Here is a 20675-nt window from a genome sequence, read left to right as displayed (position 1 = left end):
CTAAAGCTGTAGCTTAATAGGTATGCAGTAGTACATCAAAGCAAATCATAATATAATTTGTTCATTTGCTTTACAGTTCCTAAAGCAGATGGTCTGTAGTTACTTTCCTTGGAGATTTCAGGGGACAGGAACTCAAAGAGCATTTCTTGCTGGGATATCACTAGCAGCAAGCTGACAAGTATGGTTAGTGCTTTCCATTGGAAAGTACAGGCAGGAGAAAGAATTTTACTCAACACAATACTAATAGTACTAACAGTTCAGGTAAGTTTAGAGGAATAAAAAGTTGCCAAGTTCACATTACAGAAACACACCCACACACAGTGCAACTTGATCACTAAGTACAACATCGTGTACTCTATGGGATACAGAATGATACTGAACATTGAAGAAAGTAAAGTGACAAATATCATACAATTAAGCCACATTGCCATCTTTTGAGCAAGCAGCCCTTCAAAACAAAACAAAAACAAAAAAGCACCACCATATGGTCCTAAGTTAACATACTTGCACAAACATTTTACTCTGTAGTCTCTAGTTTGCTGTGGAAGATAACAGATTTTTTTTGCACCCAAGACATGCTTTAGCAGGGACTGAACACTACAGTTTTTTTTTTTTTTTTTTTTTTTGGTTGAGAAATGGCTTATATTTCTGGTATGCCAATTAAGAAAAACTCATGAACAGAGATCATTGCAGTTACTCTATCACACACAGCAAGACCTAGGCACTCTGCAACAGCTCTATTTCTCTCAGGTAAAATGTTTCCACCGTAAGCAAGTTTATCTTCCACTTGCATCATCCCACCACCAGCTTTGCAGGAGTCAGTAAGAGAGATAATTCAGAGGACAGCTGATACAGACCACTAAAGGAAACAAAAAGTAACCTGCAAGAGCAGCTCAGACTCTGCAACAGCTACCAGGGCTGGTCAGGCAGGTTACCACTGCAGTAAGACATTGAGGGGGAATATCTGAGACATACGAACTCTAAGCAGAGCTGGACACTTTAGGAGACAGCAGTAATCTTGCTGCTAGACAACAGCTTCAAACAAGAGTTTGAATTAAAACTGGATTGCAATATGCAGTCAAAACAGAAGAACTAACAGTTCCTTCTAAACTTCAAGCTGAGGAAGATCCAAGTGACTTACTTCACAACCTATTTTCCAACATTTCAAGTACTACAAATATTACCTTTTATCCCAACAAAGAACTGTTCCTCCTAGCTACAGACATACACACACTAAACTCTATCAGCCTGATTACAGCTGAAAGGTATAAGGGAGAGATCTGCGGCCTGTGACAAAGCCAACATTTTATGTGCTGTTCATCATGCACTTCTGCCCATCACATCCTCTAACAAAATCAGAATCCTTTTCTCAGTCTCTTTAGCATATAAGCCAGAGCTTCAGCCTGGCTACTAAATTCCTTTCAATATTAATCATTGTTTTGACCCAGATAAAATGCAGATACCTTAAAAATAGTAATTTAATATTCATGTGGAAAATAAATTCTATGTTTTGATTTACAAAATCATAAATAGTGATGGTTATGCAATTAAACACAGAGGTAAATAGAAGATAAAATTGGATTTGATTCAGCTCAAAATGAATTGCTATATGGTACTCCATTGCTTGTGGAAGAGGAGGAGAATCTTGCAAGCATGACTTGGAATAAATTAAATTCATTACACAATGCAATGATTTGTGAGAAAAAAATCACTGACTTGATTTACTTTGACATCTTATATAGTAACAAATCTAGATAATTCAGTGTGCAGTACCACAGTGTGCTCAAGTGCCTTGCTTTTCACTGAAAACAGCCACGACTCATAGTGGCTTTTAAACAGTGCCATGACAAGAAGTGGCACTCATTTGTGTTTTACCCTTACCCAGAGTCAGCACTGCAGGCCCAGAAGTACCTTTAGGTTCAATAAGGAAGTACAAAAGACAAATGGTTAAAATTAGATATCAATAACCAAAAGCACCCAACCATACACATCTTAGGCACCCGAGTAAGTAAGAAAGCCTACAAGACAACTGACAAAACATGAAAAACACTTATGGGGGAAAAATCCCATGAGAAAAGACAAGAAGCAGTGGCATTGTAGAACTAGGCTTTGTGAGAAGAAACCCAATAAACTACTGACTTATTTGATTATCTTGATTACCAGATAAGATATTAGAACATATATTGATTCTTTTTACTGAATAAGTACTAGGAAAAAGAAAAACCACCAGAAATTGCAAGGAATGTAAGGTCATAAAGAATAACTGCACTAGACAATGTGATAGCTGCCTTCTTTAGTGCATGTATTTAGAACAGATAGCCCTAGATACCAGTTGTAGCCCATCGCTTAAAATTCTTTGGTTCTTTCCATTCTTTTGATTTCAGTAAAGGAAGTGATAACAAGGTTATCCATGCAGAGTGCTATGAGAAAGCAAACACCCCTAGAAAGTCCTGAGTGGCATGGGCTTTGTTACGTTTGTGTGTTTTTTTCTTGGTTTGTTGATTTGTTTTCATGGTATCTGTTTGTAAATGAATATACATAGGAAAGAGCTTTATAGGCAATTGCTTGAGACTACTTAATGCAATGTTAACACCTAAATATGATTTAGACATTTTTGTGTAGATTGAATTGTTCATTTCCACAGCAATTAGAAAAAAATACATCCATTTAGCACTTGCACAGTAGCATAACTTTCATGGCACTGTCCTTGACTCTAGTTCTTGTAGAATGTTAAAGATAATACCAATTGTCCTTTGAAGGAAAAGCTAATTGGAATCAAATTGGATGATGCCTTGATGTTGTCATTAATTGAAATCTTAACATGATCAAAAAAAAGAAACAAACACACACCAACACAACCCACATGTATCCCTCCATCCCCCCCTCCACCAAGGAGGGAGGGCTGCTAAGTACAGCTCTCAGTAGCTGTGAACCAAGGGAGACACACACAGCTCTGCTCGTAAGGATTAGGAAGGGTCTGAACACAGCCGAGGAAGAGCAAGCAATGGTGCAGGAAAAGCAAGAGGGCTTCTGCCCAACTAGTGAGTTCTTTCTAGTTTACTCCTCAAAGCTACTGCTAATGCATTATTCAGTGCACTTTTTTTTCTCTTTTTGCTGTTCTTGTAGCATCAGAGAATGAAAAAGAAAATACATGGATGATTTGAGCACATTAATCTCCACAGAACAGAAAAGAATATGACAACATCTACAGAGAATTGCATTCCATCTGCCTGTGCTTTAATGGCATTACACTTAAATGAAAGCAAAATTACATGGAAGACTTAGCTTATGGAAGGGTCAAGATGACAGCTGTGGTAGGCTGTGGAAAACCTTTAATATACCATCATGTACCAATGTGCACATCCTTCCATAGGTGAATAAATGTGGCTGAGCAAGGGATTACACCTGAGCAAACTGCATAGATTAATAAAAAAATACAGATGTGTTCTTCTGCTCTGTTTCTACAAAGAAATATAATCCCAGCACTACTGAAGAAAGTTTAATAGATTGAAACACATACATAAGCAGAAACACCGAAAACACAGTGGGGCCTCAAGTCTTTTTGTTGATATCTGAACAGATACTCCAAGTGACAGATGTATTATGTGCAGACTAATCTCCAGTGTAAACCAAGTTTTTCCATGTAGAGTGGTATAAGCCTCAAAAATATATTGTTAACTACAATTTGTAAAAAGCCAATAGCTGAAAAGATACAGTTTCATAAAAGAGAATGAAGGTCTCTCACTGCACAGGGCTCTGAGAGGTAATAACAGAAAGAGATAAAAACCAAGTAGTTTTGCATCTTCCAAGTACTAATTTTCCTTGCCTATTAAATGACATTATGTACAATCCATAGTCTGCACTGTTACCATTCACTACTGTACTGTTGGGAACATTTATGTAACTGCATTATCAACGCAAAAAATAAAGGGTGCAACAGCACTCCAGATGCCATTACTTTTAATATTCACTTAGTTTAGCAAGTAGCTCTACTCCTAATCAACATCTAGAAACAAACTGGATAGCCCAGCAGCAGTAACACATGAAGTAAAAAGGCACCTGAGTAAAGAAATTCATAACAGAGATTCTCAACCCCTTCTAAATCTGAAGTTGTGTTGCAGCTGTGTATTACTTAAGATTTACTATATATTTATACAATGATTTAGTGTTAGTATAATTCAGTAAGTCACAGCTCTAGGCAAGGCAAATGAACTTGTTGCATGCCATTTTTTGAACAAACATTTTGTAGTTTCTTTTGCATAGGTTTTTGTAGTTAGGGTTAAATTTCTACCAAACATACCTATCAGATGCAACTGGCTTTAGACCAGTCTCCTCATACAATAATGTATCATAGGGAGTTACAAACTAGCTCCAAAGAATACTAATATTTTAACTGAAAATAACTGTGAACATTTCAGCACTTAGAAATATGTGACACCTAGTAATAATGCCTGTGAAATCCAAGGGTGCTAACAAGTTACGCTGCATAAATAGTCCATTCCTTAGCCACCACTATAAAGTCTGAAGACATGGGACAGTGACAGGGACACTGTTCTCCCTAGGATTCTAGTGCGAACAAAAGGTGATGGACAAACAAGAACACCTGAATGAACAGGCAGCAGACAAAAATCCAGACAAAATTTAGGAGATCATTCTTTCTTAGCATCTGTACCAACACTGCATTAGCACACTAATTAACTAGGGCAAGATCCATGGCTCTCCAGTTCAGAAGTTTATATTATGGAAGCCCAATCAAGTGAAATATTCAACAGGAAAAAGATTTGTTGAGATAAATCAACCTCATTTAATACCTTAAAAATCAAAACAGACACAAGTAACATTATGTGAAACATTTTGTATAAGGATGCTTGCATTCTGATTTGGGGCCATATCCCTGGGATATAGAAGATTCACAGATCCTCCCTCCAGTTCAGGAGGATTTGGTTTTGGTCTGTGGATAGCCCAGTCCTCAAGCCTTCGGAAAGGGTTTTGTCAACCTACCAAAGGAGAGGGAACATTTGATTCTCATGAAGAAACTAAAAAATACACGTCTTCTACATGGATAAAAATAGTTTTGGTCATATATCCAAAAATATTCTTTCCTTTATTATCTATGTCAGGAAAGTCTATTCCATCCTCACCATACTCCCCTCTTTCACATTCTTTCAAAGACATGACATGAATAATGAGACAAACAGATTTATATCAATTAAAAAATAGGGTTGCCATGGGAAGATGTAAAAGTTACTTAATCGAAAATAAAAAAGCTGACAACTGGAGAGAACTCAAATAGGATTGAAACTGTCACCTGAATAGATAAAGTTATGATCTGTAACAACTGCTTTCTCTCCTTCATTTACATCTACATAGATTGCATTTTTTCTTTCTATTTTATTTGAAGAATACTTCTTGCTAAGATTTAATACAAAGAAAAAAGTTTAAGCAATATGAAGATATTACTTGTTGCTTACTATTATAATACTTGAAGTGAATCTTTTATATATATTAAAAAAGACAGAATTCTATGTTCTTAAGCTAAAGTCTACATATATTTAGATTATTTTTTTCATAGTTGCAGAAAATAGAGGTCTTTTGTAAAAATTTTAAAGGCAAAAAACTGTCACACCACCCTCTCTCTCTCAGAGAAGCCATCATTATGTTGGTGGTTTATCTAAAACACAGTTTCTTACCAAAGCTGGCTAAAATCTCACTCCAGCAGCAGAAAAAAAATAACATGAAAATAAATGAGTTTGTTCTGTTTTTCAGTCAGTGCAGCGATATGTATCTAATGTTGACAAAGGACACAATCAAAAATGTGGGGAAAGATAACTGCTTTCATTACATATCCCCAGAGCTGCTCTGACTCATTAAAAATGTCACATGATTTCTCTACAGTGTGAACCCAAAGAGAGCAACATCATGCAACATTAAAAGGCTCAGTTCACAATGTATCTCTCAGTAATAAAAACAACAAAAGTTAATCTGGAATAAATTAGCTGAAAAGACACCCCAACTTAACGACATAAAAGATTAGACCAATTCTTATCTGCATTTCAGCTCTATGTAAAGATCTAAGGTGAACAAAGAGTATACACAACAATTCTTTAAAGTGCTGCTGCAAGATGACGTGGGGAGAGATTAACAGCAATAGGAATCAAAGCCATTTCAATTTTAGAATTCTTCTCGTGTAGAACATACAGACTATACAAACTTTCAAGTGTCATTACACTTTCCTCACACTACAAACTGATTAGACACCTGTATAAGGTCACACCAGCAAAGACAAGGTTAGAACCCGGATCTCCTTAATCACAGCCTGGGCTGTTGGCACTGGACTTTTCTGCTTCCATATTTTACACTGTAGAGAGGCATCCAATTAGCTTAAGTATAAGGAGTTCCTTGCCTCACTAGTACTTAGAGTTACCCCATAGCTCCCTCATTTACTAAGCCACTAGATTCTCCCTCTATTAAAATAGTTGGAATATTTAATTAGTTCAAATAAAATTATTTCTACTTGCAAATGCTCCTCTGCCCAGCTCACAATCCCTGAGCACTTGACCCTCAAGTTTTAGGGATGAGTAAAGGATAAACAAGTGCAAACACTCCCTTACATACCATGTTAAATAACACTCTGCTTTCTCTCCCAAGATAGCAAGTAGTGCTTGTCTAGAAAAATATCTACATTCCAGCCAAAATGTAGGTACTCAAAATGTTTTCCATCTTGTAACAGGACTGCTAAGCAGTTGACAAAGTTGCAATTGTTAGTTCAAGCCGGAAAGGAAGAGAACATTACAATACACTAAATAGCTATATCTTGATAATATTTTTTAACTATGAAGATTGCTTCATTTTAGCATCAGTAAGCTCTGATCATGCTAATCATACAAGAATATAAATGGATCTTTATTTAAATTTTCAAACACGTATAAAAGCAAGTTTGGAGTTAAGCATTTACTTCAGAATCTTGTGCAATTTTTGCACCCCTTCACCCCAAAAAACATGAGAAAATTGTTCCAATCCCCAATGAATATTGAACCCTGAAGTCTCACTAGAGAGATATACAACTTGTACTGGAAAAGCTATAAAAACTAAGATTATCCCACCTGTTAAACAAGAAATTAGAAGGTTAATTACAACAAACATACAATCAATCAAAAAGGGCTTTTGTCCAAGAGGCAAACATCTGCTAAGTCAATTATTACATTCAAAATAAATGCTTCAAGAACAAAAAAAGAAATAAGACCACAGTTTCTTCCAGGAGGGTTTTAAAATATAGTGTATTTTTTCTCAGTTCTGTTGTGTCTTTTAATTAAGTAGATATTCAGCTTCAGATTTCATCCTCAACATACTTTCACTCACTTTTCAACTCTCATTCACAACCATGTTATCTTTTTTCAGTATACTGAGCTTCTCAATGGCTTATATAGGTGTGCAATTGCACCACGGAACCAAAGACTTTTCACATTACGGTACCTTTCCTATGGCCTCCATCATAGCAGAGTCACAATATAGCTCATCTGCTGATCTCTAGCCTTCACAAACAGATGAGCACTAGTAGATATATTTTAACAGTAATAAATAGAAGATTAAAAGTACTGCCCCAAAGTTGAGGAATTATTACACACTAGCTGAGATCGCTCCTCTTTTCTGGGTCTTTTTTTTCCTCCTCCCCAACAGGGGCCAAAAATACATACTTCAGAGGGTAGTATAATCAGCTACTTCAGAACTATTCAGTTATCATAAATACCGGAAGAAGCTTAATTAATGAAGATAAGAACAGCTTTTGTCATGCTGACAGAGCACTAGTTTGCAAGCGAGGATTCAGCTTTAATGAGACAGAAAAACAAGTAGCAGCTGCTTTAAAAGCAAGGAGGTTTCCTTTGGTTTGGAACACACAGTGGAACTGGATGAGGTAGTTTTAAAGGTCTCTCTTTGAAAAAAGGTTAGTAGTGCCACCACACTTTCTATACTCCAAGTAGTAAATATTTTGGATGACCACCATCTAAATATCAATTCTTATAAATCCAGTGAACATAGTGATGCTCCAGCAAGTCAGCAACAGCCTTTTTGTTAGGTTTACAGCTAATAAAAAGAAGATCATGACAAAGGAAACAGTTTATTTCCTCACATCACTCAAAGGGAAGGCAGTGCCACCACCGTCTGCTGCCATTCATCTTCTTGGTGATATACTGAGAAAATAAAAGCAAGCCCCAAAAACTTATCGGCATCAGTTTTGCACCATTGCTAAGCCCAAAACACAGTAAAGCTTGCAATGCACAAGTATGCTATAGCTGTATTAAAAACAAACATTGCTGCAGGGAGCCAGAGGCAAGATTTACACTGCTTCATAGCAAAAAGTGAACCCACTTCACAAAAGGTAAGATGTTTATGTGATTCCATATCCTATACCCAAAAGCTTACATCTCTGATTGGGGCTGAATGAGCCCAAGCAGGAGGCAGCCAGCCACTTCTGCATTTCAAAGTCATTCAAATTTCTCAAGATACTTTTAAGTATTCCTCAGTAACATACAATATTTAAAATGCAAGTTCAAACAAACCTAAAAGGTGCTATTTTTATTTAAACTTCTCTCCAAAAGGTATACTTGAAAACACTACATTCCATGGTGTTCTCCAGTAAATTCTGCTATAAAAATATAAATATTATTCATTTTATATTTATGTATAATATAAATGTCCCTATACAGATTAGCTTATGACTAGAAGTCAAAATCTCCTATTCACTAGGAAGTGGTGACAAAGAAAAAGGTTTAAATATCTGGTCACAGTACATAACAAAGGCATAAAGATAGGCAGCATACGATGGAATGAATTTGCAGTAAACTCAGATATCTGATACTACAATAATTTTAAAGTCTCCTGATACAAAGGCAAATAGTTTTCTTCATCTGCAAATAGAATCTTTATGAGATCCTATGGTAATATCAAATGAAAACAAACCATGGCAGAATCACAGAATATTTAAGGTTGGAAGGGACCTCTAGAGATCATCTAGTCCAACCTTCCTGCTCAAGCAGGCACACCTAGAGCATGTGGCACAGGGTGTCATCCAGGCAGGTTTTGAAGACCTCCAGAGAAGGAGACTCCACAAGCTCCCTGGGCAGCCTGTTCCACTGCTCTGTCACCCTCACAGTAAAGAAGTTGCTCCTCACCTGGAGACAAAACTTCCTGTGCTCCAGCTTGTGGCCATTACCCCTCGTCCTATCGCTGGCCACCAGTGAAAACAGCTTGTCCCCTTCCTCCCTGCATTCTCCCTTCCTGAACTTATACATATTAATCATATCCCCTCTCAGCCTTCTCTTCCCCAGAGAAAACAGGCCCAGTTCACTCAGCCTCTCCTCGTACAAGAGGTGTTCCATTCCCTTAATCAACCTTGTTGCTTGTCTCTGGACCCTCTCAAGAAGCTCCACGTCCTTCTTATACTGAGGAGCCCAGAACTGAACACAATACTCCAGGTGCAGCCTCACCAGAGCTGAGTAGAGGGGCAGAATCACCTCCCTTGACCTGCTGGCAACACTCCTCCTGATGCAGGCCAGGATCCCATTGGCCTTCTTGGCCACGAGGGCACACTGCTCACTCATGGTTAACTTAGTGTCAACCAGGACTCCCAGGTCCCTCTCCGTGGAGGTGCTTTCCAGCAGGTCGACCCCTAATCTGTACTGATGCTTGGGGTTATTCCTCCCCAGGTGCAGGACCCTGCACTTATCCTTATTGAACCTCATGAGGTTCCTCTCTGCCCAACTCTCCAGCCTGTCCAGGTCCCTCTGGATGGCAGCACAGCCCTCCGGAGTGTCGGCCACTCCGCCCAGCTTGGTGTCATCTGCAAATTTGCTCAGGGTGTGCTCCATGCCCTCGTCCAGGTCATTGATGAACAAGTTGAACAGCACTGGGCCCAGCACTGACCCCTGGGGGACACCACTGGCCACAGGCCTCCAACTGGACTCTGCCCCATTTATCACCACCCTCTGAGCTCTGCCATCCAGCCAGCCCTCGATCCACCGCACCGTGCACTCATCTAGTCCACAACAGCAGAATGGCAGCAATACTCAACGTAACTTTTATGACCGAAGTCAAACAAACAAAAAAAGATTGTGAATGCCAGTTATTCCTCTCTCAAAACAATGCAAGAGAAGAAAATTGAGAAAAAAACAAAAAAAGCAAACAAAAAACAACCCCACCTCTTATGGCCAACAAAAATACTGTGTGAAAAAAAAAAACAAGAAAAAATCTATAAGAAGTCAGGATACCTACTGATTTATCTTAGTGATAGCTGAAAAATGTTCTCAACTTTTTAATAACTTATTTGATTTTGACAGCACTCTTAAAGATGAGACTTGAAACAAACTAAAGAACAGAATTCTACATTTGTCTACTAGTAATTGTCAAGCTATTTAAATTAACTGATAGAGTTCATATGTCCAAAACATGAGTACCAAGTCAGAACTGAAACCTTTAACTGTGGGTTTGAGCAAGTTTGAACAGTTTAACAAATCATGTCTGGCTCAAGCTTGTGTCTGCAAATGGTATCAGCAACTACAAACAACAGTTTCAAGGATAGCAATCTAGCAACATTAAGTCACATATATTAACAGGTGGTCAAGCAGTCCTCCTCTTACCAAACCATCTGGCTTTCAGCAATGTAAATAAATAGCTTTCTGCTTGGCTCTTGCTCATCCTCCAACCTCCTAACTTCCCATTGCTAGTGAACTGATGTTTGGGATATATAATCTGATTTAAGTGATATGAACTGAAACAGCTGAAATGCCTAGGAGAATGAATGAGGGGAAAGGTCAGAGCTTTATAAGAAATCAGAACCACCTACATTCCAAAACAGAAATTTGTTTTTAATGTAATTGTCACTGCAAAGTATTCTATTAGTTGAATATCAAACATTTTTTTATTACTGCAGCTACCACTTCAAACTCCACAATATTTAATACAAGCTTTCCTTAATATGTTCTTTCAAAAGGTATGCATCAGCTCTATGTGCATAGAATGACACTTTTTTTAAAAAAATCAGAAATCATCTGATTAAGATGACTGTACTGATTTCAAAGTACAATATCTACCTAACTTCACCACAATAATGACTATTACAAGATCAGTCATTCTGCTACAAATATTATGCATGATACCAGTAACCAAGTGATCTAATGCACACAAAATTAAAATACACACACATTTTTCTGCTAGAAGTATTTCCATACACAGTCCAAAGAAATTGCACAGCCCCAAGTGGCACAGTCCTGCTTTTGAGCTAACAGGATATTCACAACACTCCCTCTTCTCTAGGGCTTGCTTACTGTTGCTTACCTTTACTGCTAGAGCAGAAGAGCAAGAAGCACAAGAATGTCACTGAGACCTCCACTATAATCCTCTTGGGGGGTAACCCTCTGCCATGCCCTCTCTTACTGCTTTGTGTTTCCTATGGGCTGAAAGGGAATCAGACTTTACATGGCTTGAGGGTTCAGCAGGACTAACCAGGACTAGGGAAAACAGAATCAGTAGAAAGGCAATATCCACCCCCACCGCAAAGCGCAACAAAAAATAAACAAAAATAACACCACTAAAAAAAGGTAGTTTTGTCCCCATCACTTTCAAGCAGAGAAAACTAAAACACCTCAGTATTTAATTATGTGCACATTTTTTTCTTATTTCTGACATTGCAATAACAAGTTAAGCTTTTTGAAAGCAGTCCACAAAACGAGAAGTTACAGCACAGAAGAAAGAATTTCAAGTCTCCTGGGATTTTGTTTTTACTCAGACAGGTGTTAGAATTTGTTAAGCATGAGAAGTTCCAAACGCTGAGAAGTAGCTCAGTTTTATGTGAGAGAAGAAAAAGGAAACCTCTGAACTGCTGAATTCATACGAGGACAATGCTATTCCTCATGAATAAACTCACTGCAAAACAAACAGTTTTAACAAAGGCTGCAGCAGTCCTCCCTAGTGACCCTACTAAGGCATGCTTATCTTCTGAAGAACTTAGTGCATCTTCATTTTGAAATATGGACTGTTCTAGTCTTTAAACATCATTCAAATCAGGAATTTGAAGACTTAGGTGCAATTCTAAGCCAGAAGTTATAGACCATCATGTATTTTTACCTCCAGAACAGCCAACAAAGGATAGCAGGAACAACTGTTTCCACAGCAGCAGCATCTTCGTTTGCCAGAATTCAGTAATTTTGGTTCACACTCAGATGAATTGTACATTTAGTCTTCCAAGAGAAAGATTTAACCTGTTGAAAAACAGATACACAGGAATCACGACAGGATTTGCAGCAAGAATCTTTAAGTGAGATTGAAAGACTAATCTCTCGAAATTCCTCTTTTTTCTTTGATTAAACCCTGGAGAGTACCTGAATGTACATTTCATGTGCATAGCCATGTGTTAGAGATTATCTAATTCAGCAGGAGCACAGCTGATGGGCAGCTTCATTTTATGGTTAACTAGTTCTCCCATTCTGTGATACTTATTTTCATGAAATAGGAGGTTTAAAATTTGAGAAAATACACTTCCAACTATTGTGCTTCAGTACAATTGTGCTTCTTGTAATATACATTCACTTTGAAAAAGTACCATTTTTATTATTCTCCTGCATTCACTTTTGTTACTAAAACAGCTTGGATTCCACTTGCTTTGTATACACTACTCACCAACAATCTGAACATGTGAAGTAACTGATTTAATTAAAAACATGCCTACACTTTCCCAGTCTTTTTGTTTATAGTCCTGGAACTGTGTTCAGTATGCACAACTGCACTGGAGAAATTTAAAGAGGAAGATGTAGTAGCTGAACAAAAATACCAGGGAGCATACAGAAGTCTCCATTCCCGCTGCCTCCCCCTCCCCGCAACAAGAAAAAGTGACAGTTTTGAGCTCTGGCTTCATTCTGAATCAAGGGAATGATGTATTCTGTTTGACAGAGATGTCAGAAGACAGAAATTTGTCAGAGTACAGTGCTTAAAACAAAAAAATCAGGTCTTTTTAAGTTTTAGGTTTATCATCACCTTCATGGAAGTAACATTTAAAAAGCATAACAAGTACTTTCTTTGAAAGGAAAGTAGCTGGGCAAAGTTTAATGTTCTGCAACATACAGATCAAATATTTTCTGGCACAGAAATATTAAGGTCAAAAAAATCAGCTATGAAATTTGTAAAGCCAATCCGAGAATGACAAATCAGCCCCCCCATCAAGTAACTCTGCCTGGATCAGGTGGTTTCAAGCAGTCTCAACAGGAGTCGAGACCATGACCACTTCTCACCAACTAAGACTTGTACAAGTAGTTTAAGAAGCAACAGCAGCCTCTAAAGCATTAGGGATTTCTGAAAAAGTCACACAAGTACAATGACTTCTCATAACTTTTCATAAGAAAAGCAGCCACTGCTTTGGCAAGATTAAACTCTTCTTTGTGAGAGTGTAAAAAAATCTGAAGTCAGATGTACATATCAAAGAAACCACATAGGCACAGAAAGGTACCATAGCTATTTGTTTAATATTTGCAGACTTGAGATTTTATATTTTTAAATATATTTATAATAAGCAAAAATACATTGTGTTTCCAAAGGTTGTGTCAAAAGCACTGCCAGCTAGATCCTGCAAGTCAAGATTTTTAACCTCCCAGCGTCTTTATTTTATACCGTATCTGTCTTCAGCACTGAAGAGAAAGGTTTCTCTGCAGTGATGAAGTTAACTTCTCTTCAGTCACTTCATTGTGGGGCCACTGCTCAAGAGTTGCATAGAAAGGCTTCAGAGAATCCAGTCTACGCAGCTGTTTTAGTGATTTTTATCCAACTTGGAGTAGAAAACATATGTTAACTATTTCCCTTTGACATCCATCTGCAAACATGCAAACCTAGAGATAAAGGTAACTAACAAAGGTAACCAAGTTAATGTCAGAGTGGAAAGGCTATGCAAGAAAACAAACTGCAGTGCATGTGTTGAACACTGTACTAGATGGCCAGTACTGGCAACATCCTTCTGAAAGGAATGCAAATAGCTCCAATATCTGAAATGCAGCAAATAGAGTAATCCACCAGTTAGCATGACAAAGTACAAGCAATAAAAAGCAAATACATACACAGCAATGCAATGGCTCATTGAAAAAAAAAAAGTTTAAAATGGTGCTCCAAGGAAAACCACGGTAGCTCTGCCTCCTTTGGAATCTCATTAGATCTTTGTTCCACAGTCACATGGTAGCATCACTCATTAGCAAGCAGTCTCTGCAGGTAGCAGTTGTGAGGCTGCCCTGTGGCTCTTAGCCTTCCTATCCCTACAGGAATATCAACAATAAACACACCATCATCTTAATGAAGTTGGATTGTAAACATAAGAGTAGGAAAGTTTTAGAGGAACTTCAGCATTCAAATGCACCAAATCAAAAGCACCTATTCAAAAGGAGGTATAAAATTATTTCCAGTTCATCACCACCAGGGGTTTAGTCAGAAGAGTGGTAAGAGTTAAGAAAATGTATTTACAAAATCTTAAAGCAGAAGAACCCAAAACTGTTCTGAGAATTATTACAACACCTCTTATCTTAGTGCACTTATTGACTCTCTCATTTATGATCCCTTGATCTACCAATAGATCTACAATACATTCTTGGCACTTGGAACTCTTGTATTGGAATCCTGCTGCTCTAAGGACCACATGGGCAGTACTAGTTCATATAGCATCTCCCAGATTCCTATGCGCATTTTAATACCTGCTTTTTCCCCACTGAAAAAAAAAAAGAATGATTATAGCAACTGAATGCCCACTTTCATTGCATACTAATCTCTCTACAAGCAAATTCATGGAGTATTTCTAATTTGTACCTCTGCACCACACCAAGATCTACTTTAAACATACCTACATGCCATTACAGAACTCGTCATTCAGGTTTCTCCCCCGACTTAGAATCTAATAACCACCATGGAATGGTGTAACTCAATTTAGACTTTGCAAATGTATTTACTCCGTGTCAAGAAAAGGGGTGAAGTTATAGTAAAAAGAATCAAGGAAAGACTTCTGAAATTCTATTTGCATTTACCAGTCACCTTCTAAACACAGCTTGTTAATTACTTTAAATATTTCAGTTCATTGTGACACAGATGCATTCCTCTATACTTCAGTAGATTACTGAATACCTTCCCAAAATACATACTGCAATATCTCAGCAATATCTCTTGCATTTCTGACAGCTAAGATTAATTTACTGTCATGTTAAAACTGCAATGACAATGACTTGTGCTTTATCCATTAATTCCTCCTTTCTTGGAATATTTGAAATCAAGGGCCAACTTCAAAAAGCCCTACTGAAATGACTGAGGTGGGAGGGGAAGAGGCATCCCACCTCTCACCCATACCTCCCAAAGCTTACTCTTATTTCTCTTATTTTCAGGCTGCTATTCCTATTATTCGTATGCCAAAAGCTTTCCCCGGTAGCTTACCAATTTCAGAAACCCTTTTGATATCACATATGGGTCACCACCTACAAACCAGCATCCCATGACAGCTACTCCACCAGAGGTGAGAAATTATTTGACCCCTACGGATCAGATGCAATGAATAATTTCAAAAAAATAGGGCAGGACTATAAAATTGTGAGGAAGTTCTTGCAAAGATCAAACATGAAACTGGATGAAGTAGACCATAAGGAGCTGTACTAGAGGTGAACAGAAGCAATCCGACTACTTGATTTCTATTTCTGCAACTCTGATGAAATGCACTATGTGCATTTTGCTTACTGTCTCTTAAAGACTGACAGAGTCCGTGGCAACCTTTAGCTCAGCAAGTCTCAGGATGGCAGAGAATGTTGCCAATGAGTTGGTGTTTCAGTCTCTGATAATAAGATTGACCCTTGTCCTTTAGGCTCTTTGAATTACTTTTATTAGGACTTGCTCTTTGCCACAGAGGCACACGGAGAGCAAGGTTTGCCATTTCTCTGGTTTTGTTTCAAAACAGCTTAGGTTCCATCTCCTATAAACTGCAATTTCAAAAGCTCCCTTTATGCTACAAGGTTGCCAAAATATAATGCATCATTTTCCTTTCCATATATAACCTCACTGCAATAGTTGCTGGCCAGAAGGAAGATCTTCAACACATCTTGTCATGTCCCAGGTTACACTAACATCCACTTCCTGCAGGGCACTGCCTTCTTTGGCCAAAGATCCCTTAGAATTCCAATTAGGGGTTTAAATGACCTGGCCAGAGGAGTTATATAAAGCCATTTGTCAGTAGGTATCTCCTCATCAAAACTGTAGAGCACCGAGTCTCTAGTAATCCTACTGCCCACAGTAATACCATTTAGTTCAAATAGCCCCTTTTAAAAAAAAAAAAATAAACAGAATGTGCCATTCTCCCTCACACCTCTCCCACAGAAATGCACTAAGTAAAATGACAACGGTTCATGGCATAGGAGAAGCAGTAATCATCATCCTACCCTTGTGACAGCCTTCAAATTCCAGTCACTGAAATAGTCACTTCCATTTAATCTGAAACAAAAACCTCAGAAAACGGAGAATCTCACATTCAAGTCTTGGCAGGAGGGAGAGACGATAAGAGCAAACTAACAAAAAAAGCACCAGTACCAAAGCACCAACACAAAAGCCACCAAACTGGGGGGGTTAAGTGCCAGAAGACACGCTTGTTGCCTGCATTACCATAAAACACTTCAGACCACCAATATTAACCTCATGGATTACTGGAGATCTATGTTCTATGAGCCAAAAAGTCTATTTTTGCTAGGTTACTGCTAACTACTAAATGGAAAAGGCCTCCAACACTTCATATTGTAAAGACTTTAATAATACCCTTTAATACAGACTCTTGCCAAATTTTTCAAAGCAAGAAAGGACAGACTTCCCCTGCACTGTTCCAGAGATTTGATTGTGGAGGGGAGGATTCATTTTGTTTTTGTCATTACAGAGAAAATATAGCAAAATCCAAACAAGTATAATATTGCATTACTAACTCTATACCATACTCATGTGCATGGATCCTCAGACACATCTGCAAATGAATATGCATAAGAAATTAACATTACCAGAAGATTGCTTCCAACATTTTCTTCATTGTTTCCTTCTCCTCCCATGCTGTTTCTTCCCCCACCCTTTCATTACCTGTTTTCTTAAATACCAATTCTTAAAATATTATACAACATTGAAGGAACAAAAGAAAGTTGCAGACAACATCTAATTTTAGGATGAAGCCCATCCACATATTAGAAAAGAACAAGTACCCCCAAAAATCCTAAGACAGACAGCACAGTATGACATGGTGACATGGCAAAATATGAAGAGAAGACATTGGGGGTAGGAAGAAATTTTATAACTCTGAGCTGTCTGTGCGTCAGTAACAGAGACCCTTTCTAGGGTCTCCACCCTCTATTCCCATACACATCCCACAGGATAATGTTATCTGGATTTTCCCAGACTCATTTTCCCAGATAGTGGAGAGCACATGGCACACAATAAAACAAAAGCAAATGAAAAGCTACAAAAAGTAGTAGTTATGTATTTTCTGTAGTGGTATTTTTATTTTTTCTTTTTCTGAAGCTGTAATTCATATTCCAAAATCCCATAAGGAACTTTCACTGCACAACTGCCTGTTCTTGTTTGGAAGCAAGAAGGAAACTCGCTAGACAGCAGTTAACCAAAATTGATGCATCCTTTTTTTGAGAGACATTGCTCACAAGCTGTGAGGAAACAGTTCTCTTTCCATCCAGTTAAATTTAGGAAGCAAAGATGATCTAGAAGCAAGCAGACATAAAACAAACACAACAGTTTTGCTTTCTGCCTCATTGATTAGCAGAGGGTGGATAAAGGGGATACTTTTTATTGTTTTTTTTTTTTTTTTTTTTTTTTTTTTTTTGCAGCTTCTCAATATTTACAGTCCTGCTATTCTAAACAAGGGTAAAGAATGTTACAAACTTACAAAGTAGCACTCATTTCTTGTTTATATTGTAGTCAGAAGTACACTGACATTGAAAACGTGGTAAGAATTCTGGATGGACTTCACAAAAGGAGTGGTTAGCCCAAGGAAGACAACAGGCAGCACTTTGGAAGCCGTCTGAAGTTGAGCACATCCTTCACATGGTTTTCAGGGCCTGGGAACCTCTGTGCAACACTGGTACTCCGAATAGCTCTAAGTCACTCACAGAGACCAAGCCATATCAAATAGCCCTGCATCATTAGAGATAACAGGGGAAAAAAAGCCTAAAAAGATCTAATCCTACAAGTTTAGGGCACAACTCTCCAAAAGGGCAGCTGGCCCAACCTTTCCCCCCTACAGCAAAGTAAGCAAAGGTTTCCCCCCCTCTTCTAATCAATGAAGTATGAGATATTTTGTTCTAAAATTCAACAAGGATAATAAAAAGTTCTATAAAGTCAGACAGCAAGAATGGCCAAAACCTCAACACTTAAAAATATATAAGCAAACATCCTTTCCAACTTTAAGGATTCTATGATTCTGTGGAAAAAGAAAGTGTACAAGTAAAAATAATATTTTACATTTCATATAATCTTACTTGCTTTTATTGTTAAAAACGTAGAATTTGGAAGTGAGCTAGACAGAAGAACCCACCAATTTTAAGGTAGAACTGAACTTCAATAGACATGGCCCTAGATAGGTACTCTTAATGCACCATGTCTATGATTACCTCTGCCACATGCAGCTATTCATCCAGAAACTTTTCTCTCTCCAAAATAAAAGTTAAAAAAATGCTGAAGTATTTTTATACAAATTTTTAACAGAAACTGAAGTATTGCCCAAGAAATTGAATACTGCAATTCAGCCAAATTAAATTACCAGTAGCAGAGATATTAACCCTAGATGTAGATTGTAACAGCAAAAACACTTAGCAGGCAGAATAACACCCATTGGAGACTATGATAAAGCAGTTACAGATGCTCAGTCAATTAGCATGCCTGATTAGCTTGAACATTCCAGTGCAGCATAACAGAAATGAACCATTTCATGGCTACTACCAAACAAGATGACTAGATATTGCACATTTTAAATTATTTTTAATAGAAGAGTTTCCTGCTTCCTTCCAATCCTCCCCTGGAGGGAGAGAGGACACACTGGGGATAACCCAGGCAGATGTTTCTTTTTCCCCCCTTTTTCTCACCCCCAACTTCCACTATTGCACATGGATGTCCTGCAAGAATTCGGACATGAGCTTTTTCGGTTAACTTGCCACTAGCAGAAGATATTCTCAAAAGCCTTCCTAACCCACATCCCTACAAATGAGAGCATAAGGAAGGAAGGAGGAATTATTACAGTGGGTAAGAAAACAGCAACATAATTTTCATTTTGCACAATTTATAGATTACGATTATTTGGGTATCTATGATACTAAAGTCTCCGGGCAGGAAGTTCAGTCATCATAAGACAATAAGTCTGAAACCATAAGAAAACTAAAATTTCCACATAATTTTCTTCTGCTAAGTTGTGGACTCTTGAATATTCCCAAGTTTATTGCTTGCAAGTGTGATCATAATTGAACTATGGCTATAGAGAGAAAAAGTAAAGAACTGCTAGACTTGTTAACAACAAAAGCTGAAACACTTCTATTCTTCCCATCTACCAAGGCCCTGATTTCATAACAAAAGAAGTGGGCTTGAGGCAAACAATGTCTGGAAGGAACAGGCAACCAACACACAGAAGTAACATTCAAAGACAGCTATTTCCATGAAGAATAACTAAAAGTACTACAGAAAATGAATTTGTGGACTGGGAAAGAAATTCAAATTAGGAAATGTGTGGTTGGCAGAGATTTTGAAAATCATGGAAGTAGAAGATTGGGGGAGAGGTTAATTTGTTTGTGAAATATTAAGAGTATTTTACCCAAAATGCTATAGCAAGAAATAAATCTGTGGAAAAAACCATACAGACAGCATGCAATTTACTCCTGTTGAGAGGAAAAAAAAAAGTAGAACCATAGATCCAAGTCTACGAGGTTCAAGAGTTATTTCTTATTTTCATCCTAATTATAATCTTGTTTCTGCAGCCAGGAATGATTTTAGAACAAGTCTGAAATATAGCTTCATAATATTCTCATTCCTTAATGAAAAATATTGAAGCCTTAACTTAAAGCTTCTGTTTTTCTTGTTTATTCCTCTCTTTACCTTTTACTTGCAGAGAAGAAAAATCCTTTTCCACAGTATCTAAGAAGAAAGCAGCAACAAGTTTGAGCCCACAGAAGATGCTATATTTTCTTTGGGTCTCCAACATACTCTTCATGGCTATATGTACTTAGCACCACTCTCCCCACACTGCCCACAAAGACTCCAGAAATGACCTCCAATTAAATTCGTATTTCTTTACGAACTAATAAACCCACTGGGCCAGCAGTCTCAGCCCTTATATTTGGCATATTTCCCATATGGAAAAGCATATTTGTATGTAGGCATATTTGGAAGCGTTCATCTTCCACATAGAGTATAAATCTGGCTAAGAATTCAGATTTATATTCTACTGGCTTACTCTGTGATCTCAAGGAAGGCTTCAATTCCCTGTACCTTATGATTTTAACTTCATTGGAAAGACATTCACTTACACGACAGCACTTTGAAATCCTGAATAAATTACATTATTTTTCAGGAGTTATTATGTTAATATTTGACCCAATTCATATATCTATATGTAATGTCATAAGGTTTTGTAACATCACTTT

At 37.7% G+C, this 20675-nt stretch overlaps 1 protein-coding gene across 1 annotated transcript in view; it reads right to left on the bottom strand.

Annotated features, from left to right (window-relative positions):
- Positions 1-20675, bottom strand: part of CNTN3 (contactin 3) — a 75580-nt gene that overhangs the window by 48421 nt on the left and 6484 nt on the right. Inside the window, exon 2 of the mRNA XM_026052508.1 lies at positions 12121-12254. Within this exon, the coding sequence (XP_025908293.1) occupies positions 12121-12175 (55 nt within the window). The 5' untranslated portion in view covers positions 12176-12254. The remainder of the gene's footprint in view (positions 1-12120; positions 12255-20675) is intronic.

Source organism: Nothoprocta perdicaria, unplaced genomic scaffold, assembly GCF_003342845.1.
Source record: "Nothoprocta perdicaria isolate Ctin4 unplaced genomic scaffold, notPer1 scaffold_9, whole genome shotgun sequence".
Classification (NCBI taxonomy): domain Eukaryota; kingdom Metazoa; phylum Chordata; class Aves; order Tinamiformes; family Tinamidae; genus Nothoprocta; species Nothoprocta perdicaria.
The sequence above is the reverse complement of the archived record's forward strand: the minus strand, read 5'-3'. Positions and strand labels throughout refer to the sequence as shown.